The 17,556-nt window shown below is 36.5% G+C and overlaps 1 protein-coding gene across 6 annotated transcripts in view; it reads left to right on the top strand.

Annotated features, from left to right (window-relative positions):
* Cbs (Cystathionine beta-synthase) overlaps positions 1–17,556 on the top strand; it is a 251,449-nt gene that overhangs the window by 84,512 nt on the left and 149,381 nt on the right. For all 6 annotated transcript variants that reach the window (XM_090413161.1, XM_090413156.1, XM_090413160.1 and 3 more), the window contains exon 3: positions 5,215–5,321. In XM_090413161.1, coding sequence (XP_090269287.1) covers positions 5,215–5,321 — 107 coding nt within the window. The remainder of the gene's footprint in view (positions 1–5,214; positions 5,322–17,556) is intronic.

The raw sequence follows: 17,556 nt of genomic DNA, 5'->3' as shown, positions 1-17,556 counted from the left end.
CCAGGTAAGATTAATGCAAGCATACTTGAAAAGAGGTTGAGAAAGATTGTGGAAGAGAAAATTGGAAGAGAAAGCTGAGTTCAGGCCAAATAGAGGTTGTCAAGATCAGATTTTCACTTTAAGACAAATGGTTGAGAAATTGTTGAATATTCCCAGATGAGTCTTTGACTCCATGAGGTCTTGGGGTAATAATAATCTATACTTAAGTTTTGTAGATCTGGAAAAGGCATATGACAAGGTTTCCAGGGAAAAGCTTTTCAAAATATTAGTTATATAAGGTGTAAATGGAACATTATACAGGGCAATACTGTCTGTATTTAAGTTGTTAGTCAGTAGTTAGAATTGAATGAAATACAGGAAGATGGTTTGATGTAAAATCAGGGGTAAGACAAGGATGCACATTATCTCCACTCTTATTCATCATCTATATGTATCACATTATGAAAGAAAATGGCATCAAGCCAGATATTAGAATTGGAGATGTCAAATTTAGCTCTTTTGCTTTATGCAAATGATGTTGTCTCTTAAATACATCTAATGCAAGTCTCCAGGATTCACTAACTAAATTGAATAATAGCTGTAACAAATTTTGTCATGAAAATCAGCAGTAAAAAAAACAAATTTATTAAAATAGGCAAGAGCATAGAAAACTTCAGCTGCATTCTGAATGGAGGTCTTTTTCTATGGAAAAAGTAAAATATTTCAGCTGTTTAGGCAGAGTTTTTATTGAAAGCAGGTTAAATCTGGAAATAGACAACAGAATTAGCAAAGTTGGTATGGTAGGCAGCCAGGTGAATAAATTTATATGGAATAAGAGAGAAAATAGCCAAAACACCAAACTAGCAGTATACAAGACCTGTGTTTAAACCAATTTTAAGTTATGGATCTGAGAGTTGGGTTAAAACCTGTACACACAATAGTCAATGTGGTCTGACCAGTGCTTTATACATTGGCACAATCAAAAATAAAGCACTTGATCAAAGACTAGAGACCACATATATGAGAGTTCTGAGAAAAATGAGGGGGCTGACCTGATTGCATCAAAATTGTATTAAAAATGAAGATATTGGAAAGGACCTTGACATTATTAGCATTCAAGAATGTGTCAGCAGAGCTAATCTAAAGTGCTATGGCCACTTAAATAGAATGGGTGAAAAAAGTTTAGCAAAACAGGTGTTTGATGCCAAGTTGGCAGGAGAGAGACCCAGAGGAAGATCAAGATCTAGGTGGATTGATTCATCAAAAGTGCCTTAGAAGCACAAAATGCTAGAGATGACATTATTGTAGTGCTCACAAGTAATAGATTGATTTAGAGGAAAATTGTTGATAGGAGATTAATAATAATTTCTTATGATGATGATTATGATGTAATAATCATTGATAATGATTATTACATCCTGCATGGAGTCGGCAGACTCATCACGGCGGTTCATTCAACTGACATTTATCATATACTGAATCTTAAAATCCTTACCACTTCCTGCATTAACAACATTAATATTATTAGCCTTATTTTCCCTTTTGTAAAGTGGGACAATTTTACCTTCTTTCCACTCCTTTATAACTTGCTCTGTTGCAACTCATGTTAAACAGGTATGCCAATGTTAACTCTATGAATCAAGATATGCAGTGATATGTTGACAATTCCTTCTGCCTTATTAACATGAAGTTTATGTAATTCCTCATATATCTTCTGTTCACTTACAGCATCTCCATCACTTTACCCTGTACACCCAAGCTCCTCATGATGTTGTATTCATAAGGGTGAAATACCTTGAATGCTCATTGAATACCTCAACTATATCCTCCACAGCCATTACCATCTATCATTTTAATCCATCAGTATCATTCTCCCATAATCATTCTTTCTTTTGCTTGCTATATATTGAAAGAACTCTAGGATTTTGCTTGGCTTTGATTGCTAATTTCTGCTCATACTAGACTTTTTGCTGTCCTTACCAACTGAGTCACCTTCCTGGCCTGCGCTTTGTACTCAGCATGTGACTGGTTATCTTTCATCTTATGCTGCCTCCATAAAGCCTTTTACCAGGTTGCATCTTAATATTTTTATTCATTCATTCTATTTAATTTAGCCTTTTGTCCTTTGGAATACACTGAAACATTATTGCTGCTAAATATTTTGATCAGTGTCCAAGCTGCATCTATCTCTTCTTCACTCAGCTCCTCTTTCTATGCTGTAGTTCCCAGTTGAAGTTTTTCATGATGACTGGTCTTATAATTCTTTTCCCATAGATTTTTATTTTATTTTATTATTATTTTTTTATCCCATGGTATTATTACACCAGATCATAGAGGTCAAATTCATGTATTTTATACAGCACCTTTTCTGGGTTGTTATAAAGTTCACATTTGGAAATATCATACAATTTAGTAAATGCATTGGTGATGCTTCCTCGATGTTACAGATTTTTCAGATGGGAAAGGAAGACTTTTATGCCATTGCTAAACTTGATTAGTCTTGTGTGGCCGGTCTTCAGGCAAGAGATCATGGCAGTGGCACAGCGATTGAACTTGGAGTTGATGGTAGCTCCTGGTTTTTCTGCTGAATACCAGTGGTGAGTCATGTCCTAGAGAATTGTTCTTTTTGTTTTCTTTTTGAGTGGTTTTAAAAAGATCGAAATCTGTGGTATCACTTGATGTTGCTGCCATTTTTGCTACTTCATTTGCAGTTTCATTTCCCTTTAATCTCACATGGGATGGGATCCATTGGAAAATTATTTCGGAATCCTTATGTAGTTTATATTTTTTGCTATGTCTCTAAGTATTTCTTGATGGCTAGTGTAGAAGTTCTTAATAGCTTGAAGGACTGCTAAGGAATCCGTGAAAAATATAATCTTCTTTGGGTTTTGTTTATCCAAATGTTGTAGTGCTGTTGTTAATTCTACATGGTATGAGTTGCATCCAATACTGTTAGTTGGTTTTAGTTCTCGGCCAGCCTGGTTGGCCGAGTGATTAGTGTATCCGCTCTCCAGCCAAAAGGCTGCGGGTTCGAATCTTGCTTTTGATATGGGTGTTTGTGATTGTCTGTGGGAAAATGCTAGTGGTGGTAGATGGCGTTGGTGGATTGAATGGTGGAGACAGAGAGTTGTAGAGTAAGCCCCCCCCCCCTCGACGAGTCTTTGGACTCCCTGGAGGTGTCATGTACTAATAATAGTAATAATATTTTGAGAGTGCCATAAATGAGTACACCACTCCCAGAATTGCCATTTGGATTTTTGGAGCCATCTGTATAGATCTTTAAGTCGGGTCCACATTCCATTATTTTTTAAATTTATAATGATCTCAAGATTTCATGGTTTACTAGGCTTTGTTTCTTGTTTCCCTTTTTCAAAGATGATAACTATATTTTTCCTGTCTTGATTTGGAGGAAATGCTGGGTAGTGGGCTATTTTATTTGGACAATCCAAGGGAATTTTATTTTCCATGATTTCATGCATTGTTGATTTTTTCTTTATTCTGTTTGTTGGTTGCCAATTTTTAAAAAGTTCACTTGTTCTATGATGTGCAAGGTTGGCTCTTTTTTCTACAAATTTAGTAAGATTTTCTTACCTAATTTTTAAAGGAACAAGGTTGTATTTGAGTTCTGCTATTTTTTCAGGAGTTGTATTCCTTAGTCCACATATGATTCTAGCTGCATTTTTCTGAATTTTTATAAGCTTGTCTAAACTGGTTTGTGATGTTTGCATCCAGATAGGTGAAGCATATTCCACTATGGGTCGGATAAGAGAGGTATATGTGACTTTTAAGGTTTTAGTATCGGCTCCCCACTTACTTGAGACACTTTTCATGATATTTAGGTTTCTCATATGGCTGACTACAACCCAGGTGTTCATCTCCTCATGGTCATTCTCACCAATTGGAGGAAGATTAAACACTTCATTCACAATCACATCCTCTTATCATAAATCAGACTAACACTCCTAATCCACATGCTGCCCTCCTCCACATATTGCCTGAGAAGATAGTTGTTGTTCTTCAAGAACCTTTATTCATTCTTCTTATTCCAAATGCTTTCTATTTCTTTATTCTAATCGAGATTACCATAATTAAAATCACCTATAACAATGGGCCCTCTCTTATTCACTAAGCCAATTTGCCTTTGTATTCCTTCTTCTGCATTCTCTAGCCTATAGCAATATCTAACTAAATATCTCATCCTGTCAACTGCTGCCTCACACCATACTGCCACCATTTCCCCCTAATCCCTTGATATCAGCAGCAGTACTTCCTCTCCCTTCTTGCCATTCTTATCCTCGCAAAAAAACATCATACTCTTCTATTTCTATACCTGCTAGAATATATTCTCATCCAGCCATGATTTAATTTATTCTGTTTTTGGGTGAATAAACTTGATCAATGCATCAGTTTCATCTGCCTTATTTCTGATACTCCAGGCATTCATTTGTAATTAAGCATTACAACTCATTTCTTGGTCTCTAACCAGGATTCTACCCATCATCTGTTCCATGATGTTCACTTGTTCTATGATGTGCAAGGTTGGCTCTTTTTTCTACAAATTTAGTAAGATTTTCTTGCCACCTAATTTTTAAAGGAACAAGGTTGGATTTGAGTTCTGCTATTTTTCCAGGAGATATATTCCTTAGTCCATATATGATTCTAGCTGCATTTTTCTGAATTTTTATAAGCTTGTCTAAACTGGTTTATGATGTTCTCCATGCTTGCTTCTGCCCACTCTTCTTTATAACCCCTCCCCTCCTCTGCATTCCAGGCCATTTCAAATATACCTTACATACATGCACTGCTGCTTCCAGAATCAATTATTGTTACACTGTCTTCCTGTCCATTCTGACTTCTCCACCATTTCTGTCTTAATCTTGCATTCCTATTCTCATCTTTGTTACTACTCTACTCTACTCTCCTCTCCCCCCTCTCCATTCACTGCCCATCAGTCTCATCTGTTTCTGCTTGTTTTCCATGGCTTGCAGAGAGAGAGAGAGAGAGAGCAGTTATCAAAAAAGGAAATATTGCATAGCATTTTACTTGTTAAATGAAATATGCTCATTTTTAAGAGTGTAATAATCCAATAATCTGATTGCACTTGCCTTAGTGTAAAGATGCTTATCAACTTATTTTTAAGCGTAGGATATAAATCTTCACTGCATTTGACTTGTTTAATGATTGTATTCTAATGCCAATGATTTTTAATTGAAAACATTTTTTTTTTTTTTTCAGACAGAAGAATCCTAAAATTCTTCCAAATGTCTTATATCAAATTGGGAATACACCTTTAGTGCAGTTAAACAGGATACCGAAAGAACATGGCTTAAAATGCCAGCTGTGTAAGTTTGTTTTGATTAAGATCAGATTTTTTTCCCCTTTTCACCATTATTAATTAGGAAATTTTCCTTGCAAATATGATTTGTCTATGAAAATGCTTCATTTTCTTTCATTGTTTAAAAAAAAAAAAAAAAAAAAAAAAAAAAAAATATCATTCTGATAGACAATCCAGACTGGTGTGTGTGCAATTTTGGTTTAGTCATGTTTTGCAATGACACAAGTTTTCTTTATTTTATTTAATGCTCCTATTAGGGCAGGAGCACATTTGTTAGCCTTCCACCATAAGTAAACAAAGTTTGCATGTGAAGTAACTTCACGACTGGGCAACTAATATATACAGGCTAATTGCTTCACATCACTTGCCTTAGTATCCCATAATGCAAAGCACATCTCCTTACAGACATGTATAATGCTATGCATTATGGGAAGGATCACTACCCAGTAACCGAGATCGGTTTCGACCTTTATTAAGGTCTCATCAGTGGAAGCCAGACCCAGAAGTGATACTGATGTTGAAGTAATGCAGAGTCATATTTCCATATACAAGTAGCCAAATGGTGTCACATCTTGTTACTAAAATACTCTGGATTATAGATAGATGTTGAAAGTTTTTCCACTTGGTTATGCTATAAATTAAAGATGCCAAGAAATTATATTATTGGTTTAATCCTTTATCGAAGTGCAAGCAAATAGTTTACAGGTGAAGTAACTTCGCGATTGGCAACTCGTATATAGAGGTTAATGACTTTACATCACTTGCCTCAGTATCCCATAATGCAAAACACATCTCCTTACAGACATGTATAATGCTATGCATTCTTGGAAGGTAATAAATTTAGTTCAATCCTTTATCCAAGTGTAAGCAAACAAAGTTTGCACCTGAAGTATCTTCAGGACTTAGGCAACTCATGGTAAAGGTGGAACAAGCTCTCATCACTCCTTGTATCTCTCATAATGCAAAGCACATCTTCTTGCAGACATGTATAATGCTATGCATTAAGAGAAGGGCCACTATCCAGACAGGTTTTGACCTTTATTGAGGTCTCGTCAGTGGGAACCAGACCCAGAGGTGGTGATGGTGGAAGCAATGGAGAAGTCATATTTACCTATATGAATTGCCAAAAGTTGTCTCACCTTATTATTAAATTACTCTGGATTTAGAGAAAGTTGTTGGAAGTTTATTTTTTCCCCACTTGATTAGACTATAATAAATTTAATTTAATCCTTTATCCAAGTGTAAGCAAACAAAGTTTGCGCCTGTAGTATCTTCAGGAATGAGGTAACTCATAGTAAAGGTGGACCAAGCTCTCATCATTCATTGTCTTAGTATCTCCCATAATGAAAACACATCTCCTTGCAGACATGTATAATGCTATGCATTAAGGGAAGGGCAACTACCCAGACTGGTTTCGATCTTTGTTGAGGTCTCTTCAGTGGGAGCCAGACCCAGAGGTGGTGATACTAAGGTAGAAGCAATGAAGAAGTCATATTTACCAAAAGGTGTCTCAACTTATTATTAAATTACTCTGGATGTTGTGGAATTTTTTTTTTTTTTTTTCCCCCACTTGGTTAGACTATAATAAATCTAGTTTGATCCTTTATCCAAGTTTAAGCAAACAGAGTTTGTCCTGAAGTATCTTCAGAACTGAAAACTTCCAACATCTTTCTCTAAATGCTGAGTAATTTAATAATAAGGTGAGAGACACCTTTTGGCAACTCATATAGGTAAATATGACTTTTCCATTGTTTCCACCTCAGTATCGCCACCACTGGGTCTGGCTCCCACTGATGAGACCTCGATAAAGGTTGAAACCGGTCTGTGTAGTGGCCCTTCTCTTAATGCATAGCATTATACATGTCTGCAAGGAGATGTGCATTGCATTATGAGAGATACTAAGACAAGGAGTGATGAGGGCTTGGTTCACCTTTACCACGAGTTGACTCAGTCCTGAAGATACTTCAGGCACAAACTTTGTTTGCTTACACTTGGATAAAGGATTAAACTAAATTTATTATAGTCTAACCAAGTGGGGGAAAAAAAAACTTCCAACATTCTTGGAAGGGTCACTACCAAGACTGGTTTCGACCTTTATTGAGGTCTCATCAGTGGGAGCCAGACCCAGAAGTAATACCAAGGTTGAAGTATACCATATTTGCTCAAATTTAACTCGCCCTTGTGTATATCTCACACCCCCTATTTTACTTTACAAAAAATGAAATCAAAAATTTTACCTCACACAAGCAAAAAGTTTAAACAGTGATGCACAATCATGCTCACAATTACTGCAGACGGAAGAAAGTTGCCTCCTTACATAATATTCAAAAGGAAACAATGCCAAAGGGGAAATTTCCCTTTGGCATTGTTTCAAATTAATTCTCCCTGATGGGAGAATTAATGTGAAAAAACCCAGGCTTTTTCAAATTAATTCTCCCACATTGAATGAGCCCCCCTCCACTCCCCTTTCAATACCATAACAGCAGATGTATGCACACCTAGAAAGAAGACAGGCAACAACATCCAAGAAAAGTTGTGAATTTTTTTCTATTATGCTACATATATTTGTCTCTAAAATACATTTGCAATGTCCTAAGAATTCTGGAGTAAAAAGCCAATGACATTAAACCAGGAGCACTCCTAAACAAAAGCAGGCAAAATAGCCGTAAAAATAATAACAGTCTTGTATATAGCTAATTTAGTGTTTTGACTAATTTCTCTCTTATTCCATATAAATTTATTCAGTTGACTTCCTACCATGCCAGTTTTGTTGATTCTGTTGCCTATTTCCATATTTAATTTACCATCTTCACAAAAAATCATTCTTAGCTGAAATGCTTTACTTATTCTATAGGTTATCCATTCATAATGCAGTTGATATTTTCGATGCTTCTGCCTATTTGAAAATAGGCAGAAGCATCGAATTGTCTTTGTCTTGTTATTGCTGAACTTCATACCAAATCTGTTACAACAGTTATTCAATTTAGTTAGGTAATCTTGCAGCCTTCTACTGGATTTATTTAGAAGTATAACATCATCTGCATAAAGTAAAGAGGTGAGAGTAACCTCTCCAATTTTGATGTCAGATTTAATATCAATTTCCTCCATAATGTGATCCATATAGATAATAAATAACAGAGGGGATAATGTACATCCTTGTCTGACACCAGATTTAACATTAAACCATCTTCCTGTACTTCTTTCAATTCTAACTGCAGACTTACAACTCAAATAAAGACTAAGTATTGCTTGATATAATGCCCCATTGACACCATATAACTGTAGTGTATTGAATAGCTTCTTTCTTGGCACTTTTGTCATATGACTTTTCCAAATCGACAAAACTTAAATACAGATCTTTGTTATATTCCCATGATTTCTCCACTATTTGTCATAAAATGAAGATCTGATCCTGACAACCTCTATTTGGTATGAATCCAGCTTGTTCTTCACCAAGCTTTCCTCCCACAATCTTTCTGAACCATTTCTCAAGTATACTTGCATAAATCTTACGAAGAACACTCAGTAGGGAAATGCCTCTGTAATTCTCACATTCAGTTTTATTTCCTATTTTATATATATATATATATATATGGATACTATGAGAGCTCTACTCCAATCATCTGGAATTCATCCCTATGTCTAGGCCTTTTGAAGTATGCAGTGTAGCCACTGCAAGACTTTTATACCTCCATGCTCGAGCATTTCTGGTCAAATATCATTTTCTACTGATGCTAGCTTTCCACATTTCAGGCTTTTGATGGCTTTTTCTACTTCAAGTATTTTTGTATTTTATTATTATTACAGGCGACTCCAGGGAGTCCTTAGACTCATTGAGGGAGGCCCTAAACATGTCCACACAACTATATGACATTCTCACAGTATCTATCATACCTTGCCTTGAACTCACTCACCGTCATAGCACCCACAACAGACTCTGGCGGCTTATTCCACTCATTTACCATTCTAAAAGTAAAGAACCCAGCTTCCATAGGTGTTCCCTAGTTCTCCCACCACCAGTCCTGATCTCAAAAATATCCTCTGAATTAATCCTATAGAAACCCTTCAGCAATTTGAATGTCTGAATCATATCTCCCCTTTTCCGCCTATCAACTAATTTCTGCAACCCACAAATTTTCAACCTGTTCTCATATGGTTCATTCTATAGACCTGCTATCATCTTAGTCGCTCGCCTCTGGATCCTCTCCACCTCCTCCCCATCAAGAAGGAACCTAGGTGACCATATCTGGGCACAGTAGTTGAGATGAGGTCTTATCAAGGCTCGGTACAGAGGTACAATAATTTGCTTGTCTCTGCTCGTCGAGGTATTTTTCAACAAAGTATGGATATGTATTTCTGACTGCATGACTGGTCAGTGTTTTTTTTTACCACTGTGCCATTGTCACTGCTTGTTCATTTAGCAATTTTTCGAAGTAATTACTCCATACATCAAAGGTATCCTTTTTTCCAGTTTTCATGTCTTCTTTATCATCTCTAATTCCTTTTACAGCACTCTTTCTTCCTTTTTCAACAGCCTCCAGAATATCTTGCCACCTTCCTGATATTTATTTTCTATGTTCTTACCAAAGTCTTCCTATGACTTTTGTTTAGTTAGTTTTACATTGTTTTGCTTTCTTAAATTTGTCCCTCTATTCTCTAAAGCATAAACTTACTTATTTGTCAGGCTTCAGTATGCTTTCTTCTTTTTCTTCACTATCTCTTTAACTTCATGTGTCCATGGAGTTTTCTGATTTTTTTTATTCTTACAGACAACCTTACACATGCCTCTTTGGCTGAATCAATCAGTTTTCTTCAGGTATTGTCACTGAATCTCCAAGATTTAATTCTTGTTCTCACACTCCCATTTTTTTCTTGAATAATGTTTGTATCTTAGTCTACAGTTCACATCTAAGAGAGTTGCTCAATTTTTATTTGCTTTAAAACTTTCTTACATGTTTTTCTTTTCAATATGAAATTCAATTTTATTCTGCTCAAGACTAAATTGTGATCACTTCTAATTTTAAATCCTCTGTACACTCTAGTGTCCTGCACCAGTGAGAAACAGTCTACAATGACATAGTCGATGGCCTTGCCTCTTCTCTCCATGTGAATTTATTACATTTTTATGTTGTAACATTGTGTTTGTAATAACCAGTCCTTGTCCTGAGCAGATATCCAATAGGTATTTGCCATTATTATTAGCTTTGCTCTTTTTTTCCAAATTTTCTCTAAATATTTCTGTGTGTCTGACAACCATTTCCTACTATGCTATTTAGATCCTCAACAAGGACCAAATTTTCCTTTTTCATTGTGTCTGTTGCTTTCTTTAAAGCCTTAAAAAAAATTCCTACACTTCTACCTTGGTAGAACCTTGTGTGGGACCATAGGCACAAATAAATCTCATTGTCCAGTTCCCCATTCTGATATTTTCCCACATCATTCTACTTGATATTGCCTGCCATTCAAGAAGACTTCTTCATAAAATAAAAAAAAAGAAGCAGGTTTGTTATCAGTTATTAAATCTTTTTAAAATGAAACCATGCTGTTTTTACTCGACAAATAAGTTCTTGGAATCTTGTTCTTCAATCACTTATGCATAGCATTAATAATACTAGTTGATCCCTAATCATTATTATTTTATTATTCTTATTGAGGTTCTCCATAGAGTAATAAGACTTGCCCTCTAACTCACCACTTCCATTCATAACTTTCAGAAATGGCCCCTTGTCCTTTCTCTCTTCCTCTTAATCTACCATAGAAAAGAACTCCCTTTATCAATCCTGTAACTGCACCTCATCAGTTTAAATTGTTTCAGGCATACCACCTCCTTCTATTGACCAAATGCTATATTCCACATGTCCTCCCTCTATCCTAATAGCTAACATTGTATAATCTTAATATCATTTTTGTTATCTGCTTTGCACTCTCTTCACTGTTAATTTATCCCCCATCAAATCCCAGTGACCACAGTAATCCAGATATAGTCTGATCAGGACTTTATACAATGGAACCACAACTCTTCTATCTCTGATGGTTGTTTCCCTTCTCAGTTTTGTAATAATCCTCTGGTTTAAAGTATTCATATTTGGTTATGAAGTGTTAAAATATAAGACTTATTATTGTTTCTATGACCATAGGTTTATTTAAATACTATATAAGTTCATATAATAACGCCTACCAGTTTTGCCACTAACTGTCTGGCTGTCTCAAGGCTTGAACGGTAAACACAAAGAAAATATAATAAATGCAAAAAGTATAAAGAATACAAAACCGTTAGCACCTATTAGGTAGCTAAATTGATACTTTTGCGTGACAATGTCAGCATGTATTGCGAATCTTTAGTCCATGTCCTGAACACGCGTTGCATGAGCATGCATTGTATGGTTGTTGGCATACTATAGTTCTGTCAAACTGAGTGAATTGATTAAATTTTTCCAAGTCTCATTCAATATGGCCCCTTGATTTCAGTTTAGGTTGCTGCCTGTTCGTAGGACTACTGTTGCTTCTTTGAATAATCAGTGTCTGAAATCATCGTCTGTGTAGGGCATAGAGCTATTTTCCCAGTCTATAGAATGGTTAGAAGTTGAAAAGTGATGCGCTAAACTGGAGGTGATCATCCTGTTATGATTGACATCTCTCCAACATGTTCTTTCTGTCTTATTTTGAGACTTCTTGAAGTTTGTCCAATGTAGGAGAGGCCACACGTACATGGAATATTATACACACCTGGATATTTGTAAAATGGAACACTATCCTTAGGAGATCTTAACACCTGTCTAATGCTAGTAGTTGGTTTAAATACAACTCTGATGTTATGAGCTTTTAACAATCTCGCTATATTGGTAACCGAACCCATAAAGGAGATGACGACTGTTGAAACCTACTGGGAGACTGTTTCTTGTTGCCGGTGGTTATCTTTATACAGGAATTTGTTGATAATGTTTAGAGGATATCTATTTTGAGATAGTGTTGTAACAGTTTTAGACAGTTCTGTCTGAACCTCTTCTTCGTCTGAGACAAATTTGCGGACTCTATTTCCCAACATGTGGATGATGCTATGTTTATGTGACCTATGATGGTTTGAAGAATAATGTAGATATCGTCCAGTATCTGTAGGCTTTTTGTAAATGGACAGTTTGAAATTGTTATCTAGTCCTCTTTACCAGTATATCTAAGAAGTGCAGTTGTTTGTTATTTTCCAGTTCTAGGGTAAATTTGATTTTGTTGTGGTGTAAGTTGATTCTATCTACAAACATATGTAGGTTTTCTATGCTTTCTTGCCATATGATGAAGATATCATCTACATATCTCCATGATATTGAAGGTTTAGGAGTAATATTGGTGAAGATTTCATTTTCAAATTTCTCCATGAAAAGGTCTGCACATGGTGGTGACAGAGTGCTGCCCATGGCTAGGCCTTCTAATTGTTTGTAAACCTTGGTTTTTACCTTAAAGAAATTTGATTTTAGGCAGTGCTTGAACATCTGTGTAATATCTACAGGAAAGAGATCTTTGATAATGTTAATGACTTCTTCTATTGGTACATTTGTAAATAAGGATACTACATCCAGACTGGCCATTATGTCTGTTTTTGTTAGTTTCACATTCTTCATTTTTTCAACAAATAGTTGAGAATTTTTAATATAGGATTCTGTTTGTCTGAACATCTTGTAAACTTACTAAAAGGAAAAATCAAATTTGTTGAACAATTTGTTGAAAAAATGAAGAATGTGAAACTAACAAAAACAGACATAATGGCCAGTCTGGATGTAGTATCCTGTGCAGACCATTTCATGGAGAAATTTGAAAATGAAATCTTCACCAATATTACTCCTAAACCTTCAATATCGTGGAGATATGTAGATGATATCTTCATCATATGGCAAGAAAGCATAGAAAACCTACATATGTTTGTAGATAGAATCAACTCACTCCACAACAAAATCAAATTGACCCTAGAACTGGAAAATAACAAACAACTGCACTTCTTAGATATACTGGTAAAGAGACTAGATAACAATTTCAAACTGTCCATTTACAAAAAGCCTACAGATACTGGACGATATCTACATTATTCTTCAAACCATCATAGGTCATATAAACATAGCATCATCCGCATGTTGGGAAATAGTCCGCAAATTTGTCTCAGACGAAGAAGAGGTTCAGACAGAACTGTCTAAAATTGTTATAGCACTATCTCAAAATGGATATCCTCTAAACATTATCAACAAATTCCTGTATAAAGATAACCACCGACAACAAGAAACAGTCTCCCAGCAGGTTTCAACAGTCGTCATCTCCTTTATGGGTTCGGTTACCAATATAGCGAGATTGTTAAAAGCTCATAACATCAGAGTTGTATTTAAACCAACTACTAGCATTAGACAGGTGTTAAGATCTCCTAAGAATAGTGTTCCATTTTACAAATATCTAGGTGTGTATAATATTCCATGTACGTGTGGCCTCTCCTACATTGGACAAACTTCAAGAAGTCTCAAAATAAGACAGAAAGAACATGTTGCAGAGATGTCAATCATAACAGGACGATCACCTCCGGTTTAGTGCATCACTGTTCAATTTCTAACCATTCTGTAGACTGGGAAAATAGCTCTATGCCCTACATAGACAATGATTTCAGACACCGATTTATTCAAAGAAGCAACAGTAGTTCTACGAACAGGCAGCAACCTAAACTGAAATCAAGGGGCCATATTGAATGAGACTTGGAAAAATTTAATCAATTCACTTAGTTTGACGGAACTACAGTATGCCAACAACCATACAACGTGTGCTCCTGCAACCCGTGTTCAAGACACAGACTAAAGATTCACAATATGTGCTGACATTGTCACGCGAACATATCAATTTAGCTTCCTTATAGGTGCTAACAGTTTTGTATTCTTTATATTTTGTGCATTTATCATATTTTCTTTGTGTTTACCATTCAAAGCTTGAGAAAGCTAGACAGTTGCTAGCGAAACTTGTAGGCATTATTATATGAACATATATAGTATTTAAATAAACCTATGGTCATAGAAACAATAATAAGTCTTATATTTTAATCCTCTGGTTTACCCGTTCCCTGAACTTAAAGTTGTTCAATATGTTCCCTGAACTTAAAGTTGCTATCAGTCATCACCCCAAGGTCTCTTCCACTTCTATTACAGTTCCACCAACAGAGGATGCAGCTTCCCATCGATGAGTTCCAAACTTTAAGACCTTGCATTTAGTTGTATTAAATTGACATCCTCATTCATATGCCCATTTTCCCAGTTTATTCAAATCTTCTTGAAGAGCTACAACATTGTCACTATTACTAATAATCCTTGCTGGCTTCACATCATCTGCAAACAACTGAATATCTCCCTGCAATCCATTGACAGTGTCATTGATATAAATATTAAACAATATGGGTCCTAATAGTGAGCTCTAAGGGACCCCACTTGTAACCTTCTGCTTCCTTGATGCTGCTCTCTCTCATACACAACTCTGACACCCATCAGCTAGATAATCCCAAATCCAGTTCACTAATCTAATATCCAAACCCATTCAGATGCCTTTGTAAAATAAAAACAATGGTAGTGTATGTGTTTCTCTCGTGTCTTTTTTTTTACTTCATCATAAAAGGCAATTAGATTACTAAAACAAGAGGAGCACTTCTTAAATCCATGATCACCCTCACATGTAACATTACCATCATCTGCCCAATGCAGTAAATGATCCCTCACTAATTTCTCCAAAATGTTATCTACAGAGAAATACAAAAGCTTGTGCAGTGGGCTTACCTTCCTCTCCACTTCTTGGGTCCTTTTCCATAGCCAGATTCTTAGTGAAAATCCAAGTCAGCAGAGCTGTTTCTTTCTTAGCACATTCTCAAAACACACGTGAAATCCCATCCAGCCCCATAGCCTTATTGACATCCAGAGAACTTGGTATTTGTACACACTGTTATTACACTTCCAAACCTTGAACCCTCCCTGTTCTTCTAGTAATAAAACCCTCTTTTCCAGGATGAAATTCCCAATAAAGTGATCATTAAACCACTCCAGTATGTCTCCTGCATCAGTCACTCTACTCCCATTTTGTGTTTAGTAGTGTCATTCTTCCATAAATATTTCTCCTCCTACTGCCCGCATAAAAGAATTCCTTCAGATTTTCCTTGGATCTCAGGACTAATCTTTTCTCATATTCAAGTTTTGCTTTCATTGTCATGTTAATCACTTTCCTACCCTGAATTGTATGTTCCTCATGTAATGGCTCTCCATCTCTCTCCTTATACTTTTTCATCTGCAATTTTTGATAACATTAGTCATCCAATTTACACCAAATCTTGTTTGCTTTTTCACTCAAGATATGCAACTTGCCATTCTTGCTGATGAATATTTCTTCACTAGTTCCTGTGCATGGTGATATCTTGCCCTTCCATTTCTTCCATCCATGGGACTTCCCCAAACTGATTTCTAAGATTATTATAATCATCTGCTGTATAATTCCACAAAAATTCCTTTCTTCTGGACACTCTTCTGGTTTTACCCCCCCCCCCACTTTTCCCACATGCAGTGAGATTGACCTCCTTAATGATACTGAACTCACTGTAGGAGGCCAGGATCCTCCCCATTCGAGGGTACAGCAGTAGAATGGTTCCGCCGACCAACCACTGATAGCACACGGGATTGAATCAGCTGGTTATGTATCTGGAAGCTTCCTGATCATCCAGCATCAAATCCTGCAGCACGTATTTTGCCAGTTCTTGACCTGGAGGAAGACCAAATATTGTGGCTGCAGAGGGAAACTGTTGAGACCACATATGGACAGGAGACCAGATTCCCTTTGTGTGAGTGATATGTTTATGAGTCTGCCACCTCTCACTGCATGCCTCCTTCCTCTTTTTTTATATCTTCCTCACAAAATACAACCAAAAGAAATTCAATTTTCTTGTGTATATTATATCAAAAAAACTTGTAAAAAAAAAAATCCACCCACAAAAAACATCAAAAATCCAATCAAACAACCCACCAACATTAATTTCCAAAAAAAAAAAACATTCCACATCCACTTCACCAACATCTATAGTCTAAACAGCAATATAAATGATGTACATCACTACCTACAGTCATCTAAACCAGAAGTACTATTCCTATCAGATGCCCAACTAGCAACCTAAACTGCCCAAATTACACAGCTCTTTTTGCCACAAGGACTGCACTTGTGCATTCATCAGAACTGACATGCCATTCTAGAAACTGCAAAACCCTTGAATCCCCCACTGGCCCAAACCAACTTGCCCTTTTCATATGCTCTCTATCACTCTCCAAACTCTGTAAACCACTTTGACTTCATCTCTCTCTCTCCCTCTCTCTCAAGCTCAACTTTCTGCAGTCAAAATACCCAATAGTGAGGTCATCCTTCTTGGGGACATCAATGTCCACATCTCACATTGGCTCCTCTTCTCCAGTTTCACCGACCAAGCAGGCAGGGATGCTGAGGTATTTTCCATCAACAATGACCTATCACAGATCATCAATCTTCCTACCAGAATACCTGACAACCTCTTCAATTTGCTAACAATCTTGACCTCTTCCTAATGAGTCCCCTTCCAGGTATACTGTGGTTGTCTATTCTCCTCTTGGTAACTTGGACCACAACCTCATACAAGTCTCTTTTGCCACGGAACAACTTCCACCCACCAGTTCAGTCTAGTGTCCTTTGTCACTACAAGGGTGCTAACTGGGAGGACCTCCTTGACTTCTATTCTTCCTTCCCATGGTCTGACTACTGCTTCAGTTCTTCTGATCCAAACACCTTCTCAGACTGAATAACAGACCCTTATTCCACTCCAAATTTTCAGCCACCATCCAAGCCTTGGTACTCAAAAAAAGTATGCCATTGCTATAAAAGAAAAAATCCTCTGCTTACCACAAATGGTTCAACTTCTGCCCACCAAGGTTTCTACCACTCACAACCAGATGGTACTGTAGTTACATCACCTGAAGGCAAGGCCAACTTACTGGCATCACTCTTCTCTTCAAATTCCTGCATTGATAACCTGGGCAAAGTTCCTTGCACACTACCTACAACATGGAAGCAGGTCCACATCCAGTCCATTCCAAAAAAAAGTGATAAAAGTCAACCAATGTACTTCTGTCCAGTTGCTCTCAATTCTGTTCTCTCTAAGATTATGGAGAGCATCATCAACAACCAACTCTTGAACCACCTAGAGTCATACCAATTAATCAGTGACC

The sequence above is a fragment of the Typopeltis vanoorti genome, chromosome 23 (genome assembly GCF_054136105.1).
Source record: "Typopeltis vanoorti isolate ZY-2024b chromosome 23, IOZ_Tvanoo_1.0, whole genome shotgun sequence".
Taxonomy (NCBI): domain Eukaryota; kingdom Metazoa; phylum Arthropoda; class Arachnida; order Uropygi; family Thelyphonidae; genus Typopeltis; species Typopeltis vanoorti.
Note: the sequence above shows the minus strand (reverse complement) of the source record. Positions and strands in the feature narration are given on the sequence as shown.